This window comes from Xiphophorus maculatus, chromosome 5, assembly GCF_002775205.1.
Source record: "Xiphophorus maculatus strain JP 163 A chromosome 5, X_maculatus-5.0-male, whole genome shotgun sequence".
In the NCBI taxonomy this organism is placed as follows: Eukaryota; Metazoa; Chordata; class Actinopteri; order Cyprinodontiformes; family Poeciliidae; genus Xiphophorus; species Xiphophorus maculatus.
In genome coordinates, this window is record NC_036447.1 from 33,347,495 (window position 1) to 33,362,219 (window position 14,725).

The window sequence follows — 14,725 nt, forward strand, 5'->3', positions numbered from 1 at the left end:
CGAGCCGCTTCCGGCGCTCCGTTTCCGCCTCTTCGTCCATTTTCGCACATGGTGCCGTACCGGCCGAGCATCGTTAGCCTCACGTTTTCCCGAAATTCCGTTCCCTCTTTGACAGACATTTGATCTCTTGCCCTGGTAAATGCAAGATACATTGGCTATGGTGGACGACCCTGAGTACGAGGAGGAGGAGCCCTCCTTCAGCGACCCGGAGGACTTCGAGGATGACATCGAGGATGAGGGTGAGCAGCGGCAGGAAATATGCCGGCTTTCTGGCCTGTTGCTAATTGTTAGCTGAGAGATCAACTGTGTTGCTACCTAAATTTTCAGACACCTCGCTATATCACATTTAATTTACTGGAACTTAATAGTTATATTTTTATAATAATGTTCAGTCTTGACTTATTGAACTGAAACGTCATTCTCTTTGAGGACTCACTCCCTTAAACGACCGTTTTAGCCTCACGCAGACCCCACACAGCCCCTCGCTCTGACGTTGTAGTTGTCTTTTTTTATTTAAACCCATTATACGTTATATTTGTACATCTTGATAAATCTTTGATGTAGAAATCAAGGCCAAAAATAAAAACTGTAACTTTCCTTTCATATGATGTAATGAAACATCTGGTGACACTTCAGATTGCAACCCTGGGGTTTGTTCTGCATGTAAAATGTGCCCTGACCTATTTAGTTAAAACTGTGAAGGGTTTATAACCAGCCGTTTACGCAGTACATGAAATATGCTAACTTAATTTTAATCATTCTAAACTCGGTTGTTCTCCATCTATTTACACCTGTGACATCTTTGTGTTTGGCAGTAGGTGTTATTACAGAAAAAAGCCTTCAATATCATCAAGCTGTTGAATCATTAAATCTCTTAAATAGAGCTATAGTAAAAGAGTCTCACTTGGACTTGGGGCAATGGTATTTATGCATTAAGAGTCTGTTTTTAGTTTAAGTGTATTTATAGAATGGATATGTAATAAATTATTGTGACTGAAAATAAAATTGCGTAAGAATAATTTTCTTCCATCCATCCATTTTCTTACACCCTTGTCCCTAGTGAGGTCGGGAGGGGTGCTGGTGCCTATGTCCAGCGAACGTTTGGGGTGAGAGGTGGAGTCACCCTGGACAGGTTGCTAGTCCATCGCAGGAATAATTTTCTTATAAGAATTTTTCTATTGGATTTTTGCTAGAGATTCGGTGTTTAAGGATTTTCTGGCAGCGACTATGCTGCAGGTTCCTTCTGATGTAGGGAATTATAAGATTATCATATTGTAAATCAAGGATCAAATAATGTTTTCCCAGCATTTAGCTAAAATGCATTAATTCATTTGTGCATGAAAATACATGCTGTTGGTTGCTGCATTTCTCGACTAAAATCTAGTTTTGGTGTATAAAAAAAGATTTTTATGCTTGACGTATTGACCGTTGATCAATGTCAAACAATGAAAAAAATGTGTCAGTTGATTTGTGAATCCTTAAAATTTCACCTTAGTTATGAACTTATAAAGTAAACTTAGCTTTATGTTGTTTACTTGATTAAATTTCAATCCAGCCTTTCTTACCGTGTTTAAGTCTTTTTATACCCAAGTTTTGAGTATGAAAATGAGCCCGGGCCACCAGAATAAACACTTTGATTAAGATAATTTAAAGAAGTTTTTCATAAAGTAATTAACTAGCTTAAATAAATTATATCTGCCAGCAGGAGGTTGCTCATACTTATTTTGGTTTTATTTGCTGTCATGATTTCTATGTCATAGTCAGAAGGCCCAAACAGAAATCAGAACTGCAATTCAAAGAAATTGAATTATGAGATTTTCTGAATCGTAATATACTGTCAAACTAAAACAAGAATTTAACGTTTCTTTGATTGGTTCTTTAATGAATGCTCAATATCCTTGGTAGTAAAATAGTACTTGATTGTTGAGTACTTGGAAATGGAAGTATGTTGGTATGAAATGGGAATGAGGAAGCTTAAAGTATGGGTTTGACCCAATTAGCTTTTGGGAGTAATATAGTTTTAAAAACATTGTAGATATGATATTTATTAAAGCTATGCATATTTAAATGGTGGCTGTCAAAAAATACATAAAAATCTTCATGTTTGTTTTGTGGAATAAATGAAAAGTCAGCAGGTTGTGAAGCAGCAGGCTGAAGTAGTGCAGATGTTTTCTACCTGAACAGATGAGTCAGTCCTACTCCTCTGTCTTTCTTGCTCTCCAATTATTCTTATTCTTATTATGTTGTGTCAACCTGTCAGAACTTCTGGAGGACATTTTACGGGAGAAACCCCAGGAGGCTGACGGGATTGACTCGGTGGTAGTGGTGGACAACGTCCCGCAGGTGGGGCCGGAGCGGTTGGAAAAACTCAAGAATGTGATACACAAGATCTTCTCCAAGTTCGGCAAGATCACAACTGAGTTTTATCCGGAAGCCGACGGCATGACCAAAGGGTATGACCCCATGAGCTCCCTGCTCTGCCTGATTTGTTGCTTTTTGTGCCAGTTGAAGACATGAAACGCTCTCTTGCTCTTTGTAGATACATCTTTCTGGAGTATGCTGCCCCCACTCAGGCTGTGGAGGCGGTGAAGAATGCAGATGGCTACAAACTGGACAAACAGCATACATTCAGAGTTAACCTCTTCACTGACTTTGACAAGTATGTGACATCAGTCAATAGAGTGGCAAGCAGAGATCTATCATAACATTAATTAAAAGCCCATTCTTTTTTTACTTTTGGTTTCAGGTACATGAACATCAGTGATGAGTGGGAGGCTCCAGAGAAACAGCCCTTTAAAGATTTTGTGAGTTTTACTCAATTATCTCTCGATCTCAGTTTATTTGGAAATGAATTTGGTTTCTTATCTCTGGTTTCTTGTTCAGGGTAATATGCGTCACTGGATTGAGGACTCAGACTGCCGTGACCAGTACAGTGTCATCTATGAAGCTGGAGAGAGGACAGCCATCTTCTCAAATGATGCTAAAGATCCCATCTTGGCTGAGGAGCGAGCGGTGAGTTACCCGACAGCTTCATGTAAGGTGGAGATTATCAGGATGTGGAACATGCAGAAGCCTTAACTGTTTGTGTTTGGATGCAGCGCTGGACAGAGACATACGTTCGCTGGTCTCCCAAAGGCACCTACCTGGCAACCTTCCACCAGCGAGGCATTGCATTGTGGGGTGGAGAGAAGTTCAAGCAGATCCAGAGGTTCAGCCATCAAGGCGTATCTCTCATTGACTTCTCACCATGTGAGAGGTAATCTATATAGGTTCAGAGTTGAGTCTCTGAAATCTAATTTATCTTTTTACGGTGCCAGCAAGGCCAAAATTAATAGTAAATAATAAAGACTTTGTGCTATTCTGATTTAGTAATGTAATTAGATTAGTTGTGTTACCACCCCAATGCCACTACAGGCAGTATCAGGCCCGAAAAGATGCGACTAGGGAGCAGATTTAGAAGTTCACCGAAAGCTACAGAATCTGTTAAAAATTGTGAGCTCTGCTGAAGTAAATAAAAGAGAGAAGTTCAAATACATGCTGAGAGTGAACATCCTTCCTAAAGGTGAAGCTGTATCACAGATTAAAAAAAGAAAACGGGAGACCGCGGATAACATAGGAAATAGCGCCCCCTTCACTTCCAGAGTGCAATGATCGCATTTCCAAAAAAGGTGTGAGACTGACAGTGGTCCGTCCCGCCCCTTTCTGTTTGCTGCAGCGAGGTGTACTTGCATTAAGTAGAAATAATCGAACCCTGGGTTTGTGTCAGTCACTTTTAAAGGCGTGTCTCTTAACAGTGTTACCCAGAGTGTTTGCAACCTGAAGCTTTATTCCCTTAAACCCTTAATCTCCTCTTAGCTGTGATCAGCACATGCATTACATTATTAAAATCATCCAATTATAGTGCAGATATTACCTAAATGATGAGACTTCTATAAATTATTGTGAAATGAATGGCAAGCTAGTCTTATTTCACCATTCTTTAACCCACTCTAAAGCTGGTTGAGGTTGCACCAATGACCAAGTTTAAAGATTGTTTGAAATTCTCATCAATTATTCTCACTAGGGAATCATTACAGCCCAGCTAAGTTAGCAAGGGCTGTAATGATTCCTCGAATGATTCTGCTCGAGTACCTCGATTATTAAAATTCCTTGAGGAAAATTAATCTGCCTCAAAGCTTCGTTAAACTATGTTTTATTATGTAGCGCACCGTATTCCGGCCGGGTCATTATTTGTGTTGCTCAGTGCTCTCATTTCCGCCTATGAATTGTTGATGAAAACTAAGTGTTGGCAGCATAACAACCATCGAAATAAACAATCCTGAGTTACTAAATCATAACTGGCCAGCTGATTAATGCTGGTTCTGACTGGTTGTTTCTGACTGAGCTGAGTAATTCTGCAGAATGCCAGGAGGAGACAGAGGAGATTGATTTTTTTTTCAGAGATTATCTGTCTTGTATATCATAAGTCTTATGTTAGGACAGCGAAAGTTTTAATACATATGTAAAAACTTAGTTTTAGTTACATGCTGCAGTTTTAAGCAGACATTCGGTGTGACTTCACTGCCGGGTGGAGCTTGAGCAGCTCCACGTGTGTGAAATGTTATGTCCCAGTAGCGCGTAGCAACAGGGGGAGCAGAACCAGCATCTTACACCGCCAGCTCGAAGACTTAAATTATTTTTTGGGTTATTTGTTTAGCTTTCTGACCGTCATGCTCTTCCGGGTGAGTGTTAGTAGTTGTGCGCTGCTTTACCTGCTGCCTGGCCGCTCCGGCTGTCCTTTTGTCCTGAGCCTCGATGTAGCCAAACTCCGTCAAGTGCTTGTTTTTTAAATGTCGTATTAGATTCGTTGTGTTGATGCATTTTGACGTGCATGCACCGCCGAGGCAATTTTCCACCTCAACACGCAAACGTCCCCATTCACTCTCAGAGCGTTATAGTTCCACACGACATTGCTTAGGATTTGCTGCCGTACGCTGGCGCAGTTTGAGGGAAAGAAGAGATGAGCTGGACAGGCAGGCTGCGAAGTGAGATACAGGTGATCAGTTTGTGTGATCGGCAACAAGAGACAGTGATTGGCGATCACCGATCGTACACTTTTTCACAAAAATCGGTTGATTATGATTGGTGACCGATCGATCGGCACACCTCTAGTCTGGGAGGAATTTTTTGATTGATGATAAGGTCTGTGTTTTTATTTTTGGGGGGATTAATAAATTGACTTAAATTGACTGGCGTGATGCCTGGAGTACAGCAGCCTTTCTCGTCCCAGAGTTGCTGCCTGGTGGCAGCGAGGAGTGCTGCAGGTGTATTATACAGGTGAGCAGATAGACTGAATACTGTGGGCGGCTGTTCTTGTAGTTTATGTTTAACGTAAGTGTAACTTTACGGACAAACCGCAACATAAGGTTCATTTCATTTCATCGCACAAATGGGTGGCGGAGCGCATCATGGCGGTACGTAGCTGGTAGATGAGTTTCTGTGTGTGACAAACGAAGAAGTCAAATCCCGTCACTAACATGGACACAAAAGCTACAGATGGCTGGACAAGTTGAAAGTACATATGTTAAATTGACTGAAAATGAATACATAAACTATAGACCTTTTGTGTCTGTGAGCCTGCCTCTTTATTATTAAATTGAATATAATTTCAGATTTTTGTATAACTTTCCTTCAGGTTAACTTAGAAAGAGGGCTTCTATTTTTACAGGTTAATTTTCTAAACTACATAAAAGTAATTGTTTGGGAAGCTCAAGTATGAAAATTGGACTCATGTTGATATCCAATAGTAACACTGCTGTTAGATTTACCAATATTTTATTTTCAAATTTTTCTTATCCGATTACGCGATTAATCGTTAAAATACTCGATTACTAAAATATTCATTTACAACAGCCCTAAAGTTAACAGATTAATAACTTATCAGAAAAATAATATTTGTAGTGCACAGTCCATTTGGCAGAAATATTCTTGGATTGCAAAATCGAGGAGGATCAACATGCACAGCATCAGCAGATATCCCTTCTATGAACAGCATGTTGAGGCATGGGAGATTAAGCAAGGGATTCTAGGTACCTTTGGTTTTAAGTAGCATTGTGGAACCACACCTTTAAAGACTCATTTCAGTAAATCTTTGGAGTCCTGTGTGTTTGGGCCGAGCAGGTATGTGAGATTCTTCACTGTAAACATGATTGGTGGTCTTAACCTTTACTTTGTGTGTATTGCTGCCTGTCAGGTACGTAGTGACCTTCAGTCCGTTGTTGGACACTAAGGAGGATCCACAGGCCATCATCATCTGGGACATCTTGACAGGACAGAAGAAGAGAGGCTTCCACTGCGAGAGCTCAGCTCACTGGCCCATATTCAAGTCAGTACAGCACTTATCAGGCTGCCATCATTTTAGCAGGAACAGTCGGGCTAAATGTAGATTTCTGCTTTCAGATGGAGCCATGATGGGAAGTTCTTTGCAAGGATGACTACAGACACACTGAGCATCTATGAAACTCCAGTAGGAAATCTCAAAATAAGGGGTTTTATTTTTAAAATATTTTTAGATGTGATCCTAAAGTATTTATTTATTTATTTTATTGTTTTAGTCAATGGGCTTGTTGGACAAGAAAAGTCTCAAGATCAATGGGATCAAGTAAGCTTTCTCTCTTTTTCAACTATTTGGTGCTGTTGCAGATTTTTGACACGTATTGAGAGTGTGTGTGTGTTTCTGCAGGGACTTTTCTTGGTCTCCTGGTGACAACATCATTGCATTCTGGGTACCGGAGGACAAGGACATCCCTGCAAGAGTGACTCTGATGCAGTTGCCTTCCCGCCAGGAGATCCGTGTCCGCAATCTGTTCAACGTCGTGGACTGCAAGCTGCACTGGCAGAGGAATGGCGATTACTTGTGCGTGAAAGTGGACAGGACTCCCAAAGGAACACAGGTACCTAAAAAGAAGGCACCTCCTGTTTGGATTAAAAATAAGCTGAAAAAATCTAAATCTGTCTTCACGTTACAGGGCGTTGTTACCAACTTTGAAATTTTCAGAATGAGGGAGAAACAAGTTCCTGTTGATGTGGTGGAGATGAAAGGTAGGAACAAACGCACAAACTCCAGGGGTTGGAAAAACTTCTTTCCAAAAAATCAATTAACACGGTTTCCTAGTCAGTAAAAGTTTATCCTGGTAAAAACCTCTTATTGTACTCTTTGCTTCGTCCAGAGGGATATGGGCTCTCTGCTGTTGACAAATGATTTCATCCTAGAGGCATGGCCTCTGTTGAGGTTCTAAATTTTTCTAGTGTTTGCCCGTGATGTAACACTAAGAAGCTTACCGGACATTGCCTGCACTGTAAACAACCGTTCTCCACAGTGGAGAGAGAAAAGCCGATCCAAACTAGGCGTCTGTTCATTTTAATTCAATATTTAGAAGTATGGTCTACACGGACTGAACGGCTTCCTTCACTTCCTCCACTGCCTTTGCTAGAACTGCAAGCAGACAACAATTCTAAAACATCATTCCCAATTTCTCATTTTATTCACTGATTGGTCTGATATAAATTCTATTGGAGACAATCTAAGTGAAGGGAAGAAAGCCAAACTGTGCTGTAAGTGAGATTTTTTTTTTGCGGAATTGCACATGAAGGGTTAGGGTTAGGGCAGGCTAATAAAAGTTCTTAAATGTTTTTCTCCTTTGGATAAGTTGAAAATCAAAAAAGCCTTTTCAAAGTATTTGAATTTCTAAATGCTTTTCCTTTTTCAATTATTTCTCCATTCATTTTTCTGTTTGTACTCTCCATCCATTGGTCTGTCCACGTGTCGGGGTCAGCAGCTCACATGTGCAGATTGTCAGGGTTGACTGAAGGGACAGTGGCTGATTCCAGACCTGTGTGGAAATTGATTAGGTCTCCTTGAAATGTATCAGCCGATCACCCAAAATTAGGGAAATCAAGGACGATTTACTGGTGCACCTTGACAAGTTTCCACCTGTAGATATTTAAAATTATTATCATAAATTCTGGACTATAAGCTGCTACTTTTTTCCCACACTTTGAACATTGCGGCTAAGGTGCAGCTAATGCGTGTTTTTTCTTGCTGGCAAAACAGTAGTCAATCAAACTGATGAGTCGTTCGATTGAAATTGTGTGACAACTCAAGAGCACTTTTCAATGATCGGTATTGTAAATCCAGTAGTGCCTGCAGCTGTATGGCTATAAGCCTTGAAATTTTCTTTTAATTAAAGACAAAGTTCCTTTATTTTTTTATTATCTAACCACCTTTACTATTAACAACATTGCAGATAAAAACTGTATTTTGTGTCAAAACATCTTGTACGTAGCCTGCATCTGTGTGAGTCTGTGGGTGTGGGCACATGTACGTTCTAATCCTAAATGTTATTGGTCAGTTTACGTATGTTTATTTGGCAGCTTGGCGCTCTTTCTGTTAGCTAAATACTTTACAGAAGTCATATTTAGCTGCAGTGAAGCTAGCTATAAACAATAAGCTGAGTTTTAACCCTCCCGTAGTTTTAAGAGTAGTTGAGTGAATGCCCCTTTGATGTGGCAGGGTTGCAGCTTTTTATGTATGCTTTTTACATTGGCAGCTCTGTCTTTCTGAACAAATTTGATTTAGCTGGAGTGAGAGTCAGAATGGCACTGTGGCTTGTAAAAGTGCAGGCCCTGGTCTGTCTATTCCTTTATATTCCTTTATCCTGCTTGTCTTTTACCCCTCGCAGTTTGAGGGGTTTGATCAGATAAGGTTTTAAAGCGTGATAGCTGCAGACGTATTTCATGTCAGTCTACAGTGTAGTCATGAAGCCTAGGCGCAAATTCAAACTGGAAGACTCTTTTATCCCCACCGGGACCCGTTAATTGAAGCAACCTGCCCACAATTGTCGACCTATCAACGCCGGACCAAGCCACGTCACGTCCAATCATCGACCAAGTCCCAGCTGATAAGGACCTTCATTCATGGTGTCCTTCGCTCTCCAGCCGAGCTCAACCCACCACCACCCCTTCTCCTCCATTCGTCCGGTCCTGCGGCCCGCACCCTTCTTCAACCTCCACCACCAGTGCCTTGCCCGGGGGGATGACGTTCCTAACAGCATCGGGGATGCTCATCTGAAGCCTATCGCTAACGCTGCGATAACCGTTATCCCCAGCCGGGGCCCGAGCGCCAAAGACTTTAAATCCTGTTTGTCAATAAACTCTTCTAATTGTCGTCTTATCTCCGTCTGAGTCTCTCCAGATTGAATTTATATTTATACTTTGATGTGTGAATCTTCTGTTGTTTGCAGAAAGCATTATTGCATTTGCTTGGGAACCAAATGGCAGCAAATTTGCCGTTCTCCATGGAGAGTCCCCGAGAATCAACGCCTCCTTCTATCATGTCAAAAACAATGGCAAGATCGAGCTCATAAGTGAGTAAATACAACAGATGCGCAGAAGAATGCTGTCTATTCTTATCTAATGTGTAAAGCTCTTTGTGTTTTTGTTCTGTTTTGTCTGCAGAGATGTTCGACAAGCAGCAGGCAAACAGTATTTTCTGGAGTCCACAGGGACAATTCATGGTGCTGGCTGGACTTAGGAGGTCAGAGGTCAAAATGTTTTTGTGTGAAACAAACTCAAGCAGCCGCTGATGAAAAAGCAAACATTTTTCTGACACCTCATATGAGAGCTAAGCTCATGATTCTAAATCTGTTCTGAGGCTTGCACCCCTGCTCCTCCTCAATGCTGCTGAATGCCTCCAGATGTTCTCACCTTCCTGTCGGTGTGTGTGTGTGTTCAGTATGAACGGGGCTCTGGCCTTTGTGGATACCTCCGACTGCACCATGATGAACATCGCAGAGCACTACATGGCCTCCGATGTGGAGTGGGACCCCACCGGTCGATACGTCGTCACCTCCGTCTCATGGTGGAGCCACAAGGTTGGCAACGCCTCCTGCTGGCAGACCAGGGGACACGTCCTCAGGTCTAGTCCTGTTTTCTGCTAACGTCCCCTTCACTCTCTGGGCTCAGGTGGACAACGCGTACTGGTTGTGGACCTTCCAAGGACGTCTGCTTCAGAAGAACAACAAGGATCGCTTCTGTCAGCTGCTGTGGAGGCCCAGACCTCCCACTTTGCTCAGTTCAGATCAGATCAAGGTTTGCTTCCACCTCAATTGTAGATCTTCTTCATGCAGACAACACACACCTGCTAAACCTTAGTCGAGCCTTCTGTTGATTACAAATGTCAAATTTCTTACAGATGATAAAAAAAGATCTGAAGAAATATTCCAAGATCTTTGAGCAGAAGGATCGTCTGAGCCAGTCCAAGGCCTCAAAGGTTGGATTTTTTTTCATTACTGTTTCTGACGTTTATGTTTATTGCAGGGTTTGTAGTATTAATTTCCTACTTTTTAGAAAAAGCATCAAATTTGATCCAAGTATTTCCAGATTTGGATATGAGTGGAGAAGCAGTAGTAGTTGCTGTTTAAAAACCCTAAGGAAACCTAACAGATTACATCAAGTCACTGATTTGCAGCATTCACTCCTCCTGGATCAGCAGGGGGCGACAGTGGAGAGGAAAAACTCTCCTTTAACAGGAAGGAAGCTCCAGCAGATCCAGAAGTGGGCTCAGTACCAGCGGCCAGCTGCCACCACCAACTAAAGAGTTGATGATAGTACTAGCTCCTTCAGTCGCTTCTTCTAGGAAAGACATGGCTAAACAGAGTAGCTTTGAGCCATCCGACTCTCTCTGTGCATCTGATTATGTATGCATTAATCTAGTCTTCCATGAATCTGTCTTTCTCTCGGATCGTTTTTGCAGGTTCTATTTTTAAAACGGCAGTATGTAAAATGGACTTTTCTGAGCTTTCCATAATGTTATAATGTTATTCCCTTATCAAAAACCTTCCATAGAGTGTTTTCTTCATTTTTTCATGCATGTTTGAGAAATCCTTTCATCTCCATGGTAATCTTTCAGCTGTGCAAAATACCTGGGTGGACCTAGCCCACCTTCAGCTCCTTCTTGGAGCTGCCGTGTCCAAAAAGGACACTTATTGTTAGTGTTAAAAGAAATTTTACTTCCTGTTTTAAGTCAAATTTTATATATACAGTACAACCAAAAGTTTGGACACACCTTTTAATTCAATGAGTTTCCTTTATTTTCATGACATTTGGCATTGTAGATTCACACTGAAGGCATCAAAACTATGAATAACACATGTGGAAATATGCACTAAACAAAAAAGTGTAAAACAACTGAAAATAGCCCTTATATTCTAGTTTCTTCAAAGTAGCAACCTTTTGCTGTGATTACTGCTTTGCACACACTCTGCATTTTCTTGATGAGCTTCAAGAGGTCGTCACCTGAAATGGTTTTCACTTCATAGGTCAACCTGCCCTGTCAGGTTAATAAGTGGGATTTCTTGCCTTATAAATAGTCATGGAAATAAAGAAAACCCATTGAATTAGAAGGTGTGTCCAAACCTTTGGTCTGTACTGTATAATATAATATAATTTTTTAACAATTGAAGGTAAGCAGTTACAAAATAGCACTATATGCCTGGAAAACAAATAATACTGCCCCTTTAAATGAGTGAGTTTTACAATTAAAAATGTCCTTATTTGAGTAGTGCAAACCATGCTGATGCATGCAACAATCCTAAAGAAATCAGGCAGGTTGGTAATGCCTGGGATGGTCGATTGTGAAAGTCAAAAAAAAGTTTAAAAGTTCTCATAAAGCTGCGTGTGTGTGTGTGTGTTTAAACGCATGTGAGAGCAGGAGCTGGTGGACAAGCGCAGGGCCATGATGGAGGAGTACCGTCACTACCGGGAGGCAGCTCAGCAGCTCTATCATGAACAGAAGAGCCTCCGCCTCGAGCTCAGAGGGGGTCAGAAATCACTGGTATTTTACTGAACCCACACTCAGATTTTCAGTGTTTAAAATGTTGCCATGTCTTCAGGTGTGGACACCGATGAGCTGGACAGCAACGTGGACGACTGGGAGGAGGAGACTATTGAGTTTTTTATCAATGAAGAAATCATTCCCTTCGGAGATCTGTAGTCCGCTACACAGGTTGGTCCTGTTCATTCAGCCCAATATTATGAACAGTATTGATAATCCTGGAACCAATATTCCAGGATTATTTTTCTGGAATATTGATTTAGGATATGAATACTATATAATCCTAACGATGCATTTTTCTGGTTGAAAAGCTTCATCACAGGTTTCTTCTTATATCTTAGGTTGGGAAAGAATGGAAAATAAAAATGAGTAAAAATCAATACAACATAATGTTGCTGGATCAGGCACAGATGACATCTGGAGTTGTCTTTGCGAATAAAAAAGGGTTTTATTTACCTTCACACAAAAACTCAGTGTGTCACACTCGGTGCCTAACGCTCCTCAGCAGAACGAAACAGCACTGCCTCGCAAAAAGACCCATTCCAGGAAAACACCTGAACAGTCGCATTCAATGACATGTAGGAAATATCAGTACCAAGGGTCAAGGCAGGAGACGTACTTAAAACCGAGTTCTGAAGGAATGGACAAACTACAATGAAGAATAAATGAACTTATAATAAACAAAACAAATTGAGTTGGGTATCTGAACTACAGTATAATAAATATATAATAAAATAAATAAACTAATACATTTGGTGTCTCAGAATAATTTTTAAATTGATGTGGAATACTGCGATGTAATGTCTAAAAGTGGATACAAATATCTTAAATGATTTAAATGGTAATCTGTAATGTATGAAATGATATAGAAAACCCAGATTGTAAAGTAATATATCAATATGCAAAATATAAAATGTCAAAATAGACCATATACAGTCCTATGGAAACTAAAAAATATTTAAAAATTGTCAATTTATGTAGAATATTATATAACATAAAAAGGAAACAAATCAAAGATAATTGAATAAAAATATTATCTATGAAGGTAACAATAATACAACTAGTAAAGAAAAATAGTAGACAAAGATAATAAAATTGGAAAAAAAAAATCTGCATATTGAATTATATATACTATATAACTAGAATGTTAAGGAAGTTAAAATAATGAAAAACATTACATTTTTTCACTACCTTTTTTTCCATTTCTAAAAGAAAAACAACTCTAAAAATGCTTTCAAAAACATTATTTCTATTTAAATTATATTTATCATTTCAAATATTCTGATCTGGTTTAGAACTCGGATAAATAAATGCTCAGTTTCTCTTCAGAAAACTTAAAGGAGCAGTTCTGTGAGGAACTTGGAAAAATCTGTGGTGCTGAAACATTTTAACAGAATTTGTGCAAGCTTATAAAATTGTTGTTTTTAACATTTGTTTTATTTATTATTATCTATTCTATCAAAATGTAGAATAATTGAAGCCTAATCTGAAAATTGGTACAGATGTTGACCTGGAGCTGATCTACAGTAGATCTGTACAGTTCAACTTAAATGTTTTGCACTGAAATGTCTAAAATATTTTAGTTGTCACTGAGCTTATTGGTACCAACAAAAAAATGAGAATGTAGGAAAGAAACGCAAATATTCAAGGTAATTCCATTATTTTATTTTTCTATAGGCTTAAAAAGTTCTAACCTGAGCGTTGTAGAAGCGCAGTAGATAAGCAGTCTTGGTATGTTGTGTTTTGCAGTTGATCTGTTTCTGTGTGGAAGGAGTGGAGAGCAGCAGTGCATCTGACTGGAGAAGGACGACGGCCTCACTGTGAATAGGGAGGGGGGTGCGCAGCGGGAATAACAATAAACATTCAAACGACTCGGCTCCGTCTCTGGTCCTTTATTATTCATGCAATTCTCTGCTTTCATTTTACTCTTTCCATTTAAAAGGCTCTTCTTCAAAAAACAGAAGTGGAACTTTAAATGAAACCATAAATCAAATATATAGAAAATTATTCCATATTTAACCTTTTCCACATTTAGTTTTTATTAATTCTAATTTTGAAAAACTGGAATTTCTGAAATATGCACTCTGCATTTATAAAGAATACTTGTAGTTATGTTCACTTTGCTACAATAAAAATTAAGAAGTCTCAAAAAAAAGTAAGCTACTCTCATACTGTCTAATCTCAACTTTTGAAAAAGTGATTTAATTGCACTTTAATACCAAGTGTCAAAATCCACTAGGCAAAAGTGAACTTGCTTAGAGGTCATTGTCTTGTTATATGTTCAAGTTCTGCTTCAGTTTTATGAATTTTAGGGGTCTTTTATTTCCCTCAAATACCCAGTAGATTCATGTGCACCTAAGCTACATATCAGATGTTCAAATAGGAAAAACCTCTTAAAATACTGAGTTATCATATTGTAACCATGTGCAGCTAATGTCAGGCAGTGTAAATAAATGAAAGTCTTCAACTCCTCACTGGAGCTTGGAAGGAGGGCTAACAGAAACAGAGAAATTATAGGATTGGGCTGTTAATGAACTGAAAAACTAAAAACATTAAGTACTTGATGTTTGGATGCAGTGTGTGAGATGGGAATTGCAATTTTCCCTAAGGAATTAAAGTATCTATATGGTGTCCCAATTTAGTCTCCATCAGAAATTGCTTTTTTTGATTTGTATTGTGTAGAAAATCTTTTTTTTCTTTAATTCTTGCTTGTTTCTATTGGTAATTCTTCAAAATTGATCAAATTGAGTATTAATGTGTCAGAAAAGCACACGTTTTATTCAATTAAGGATATTCTACCTTTTCTGATTTATTTAGGAAAAGACTAAATTCAACATTATAAACTGAAGGAAG

General features: G+C 39.4%; 1 protein-coding gene and 1 non-coding gene across 2 annotated transcripts; both read left to right on the plus strand.

Moving 5' to 3' along the window:
* Positions 1-139: 139 nt before the first annotated feature.
* Positions 140-13,748, plus strand: eif3b (eukaryotic translation initiation factor 3 subunit B). The gene is made up of 19 exons (XM_005816205.2): positions 140-239; positions 2,261-2,453; positions 2,540-2,659; positions 2,747-2,804; positions 2,884-3,012; positions 3,099-3,256; positions 6,233-6,364; positions 6,439-6,505; positions 6,594-6,640; positions 6,722-6,932; positions 7,008-7,080; positions 9,282-9,404; positions 9,496-9,574; positions 9,773-9,911; positions 10,003-10,128; positions 10,232-10,309; positions 11,750-11,858; positions 11,931-12,043; positions 13,622-13,748. Exons 1-18 carry the CDS (start codon positions 140-142, stop codon positions 12,029-12,031), a joined length of 2,043 nt encoding a protein of 680 aa, XP_005816262.1. The 3' UTR covers positions 12,032-12,043; positions 13,622-13,748.
* LOC111608747 lies at positions 9,615-9,695 on the plus strand. Its single transcript, XR_002752835.1, has one exon. It is a non-coding gene; the product is annotated as a small nucleolar RNA SNORD60 (small nucleolar RNA).
* Positions 13,749-14,725: the final 977 nt, after the last annotated feature.

Bases quoted from the DNA above. Each gene is read 5' to 3' on its own strand.
- eif3b (XM_005816205.2), top strand. From the start codon at position 140: ATGCAAGATACATTGGCTATGGTGGACGACCCTGAGTACGAGGAGGAG. The intron at 3,013-3,098 runs GTGAGTTACCCG...GTTTGGATGCAG, and splicing joins TCTTGGCTGAGGAGCGAGCG to CGCTGGACAGAGACATACGT. The intron at 10,129-10,231 runs GTTTGCTTCCAC...AATTTCTTACAG, and splicing joins TCAGTTCAGATCAGATCAAG to ATGATAAAAAAAGATCTGAA.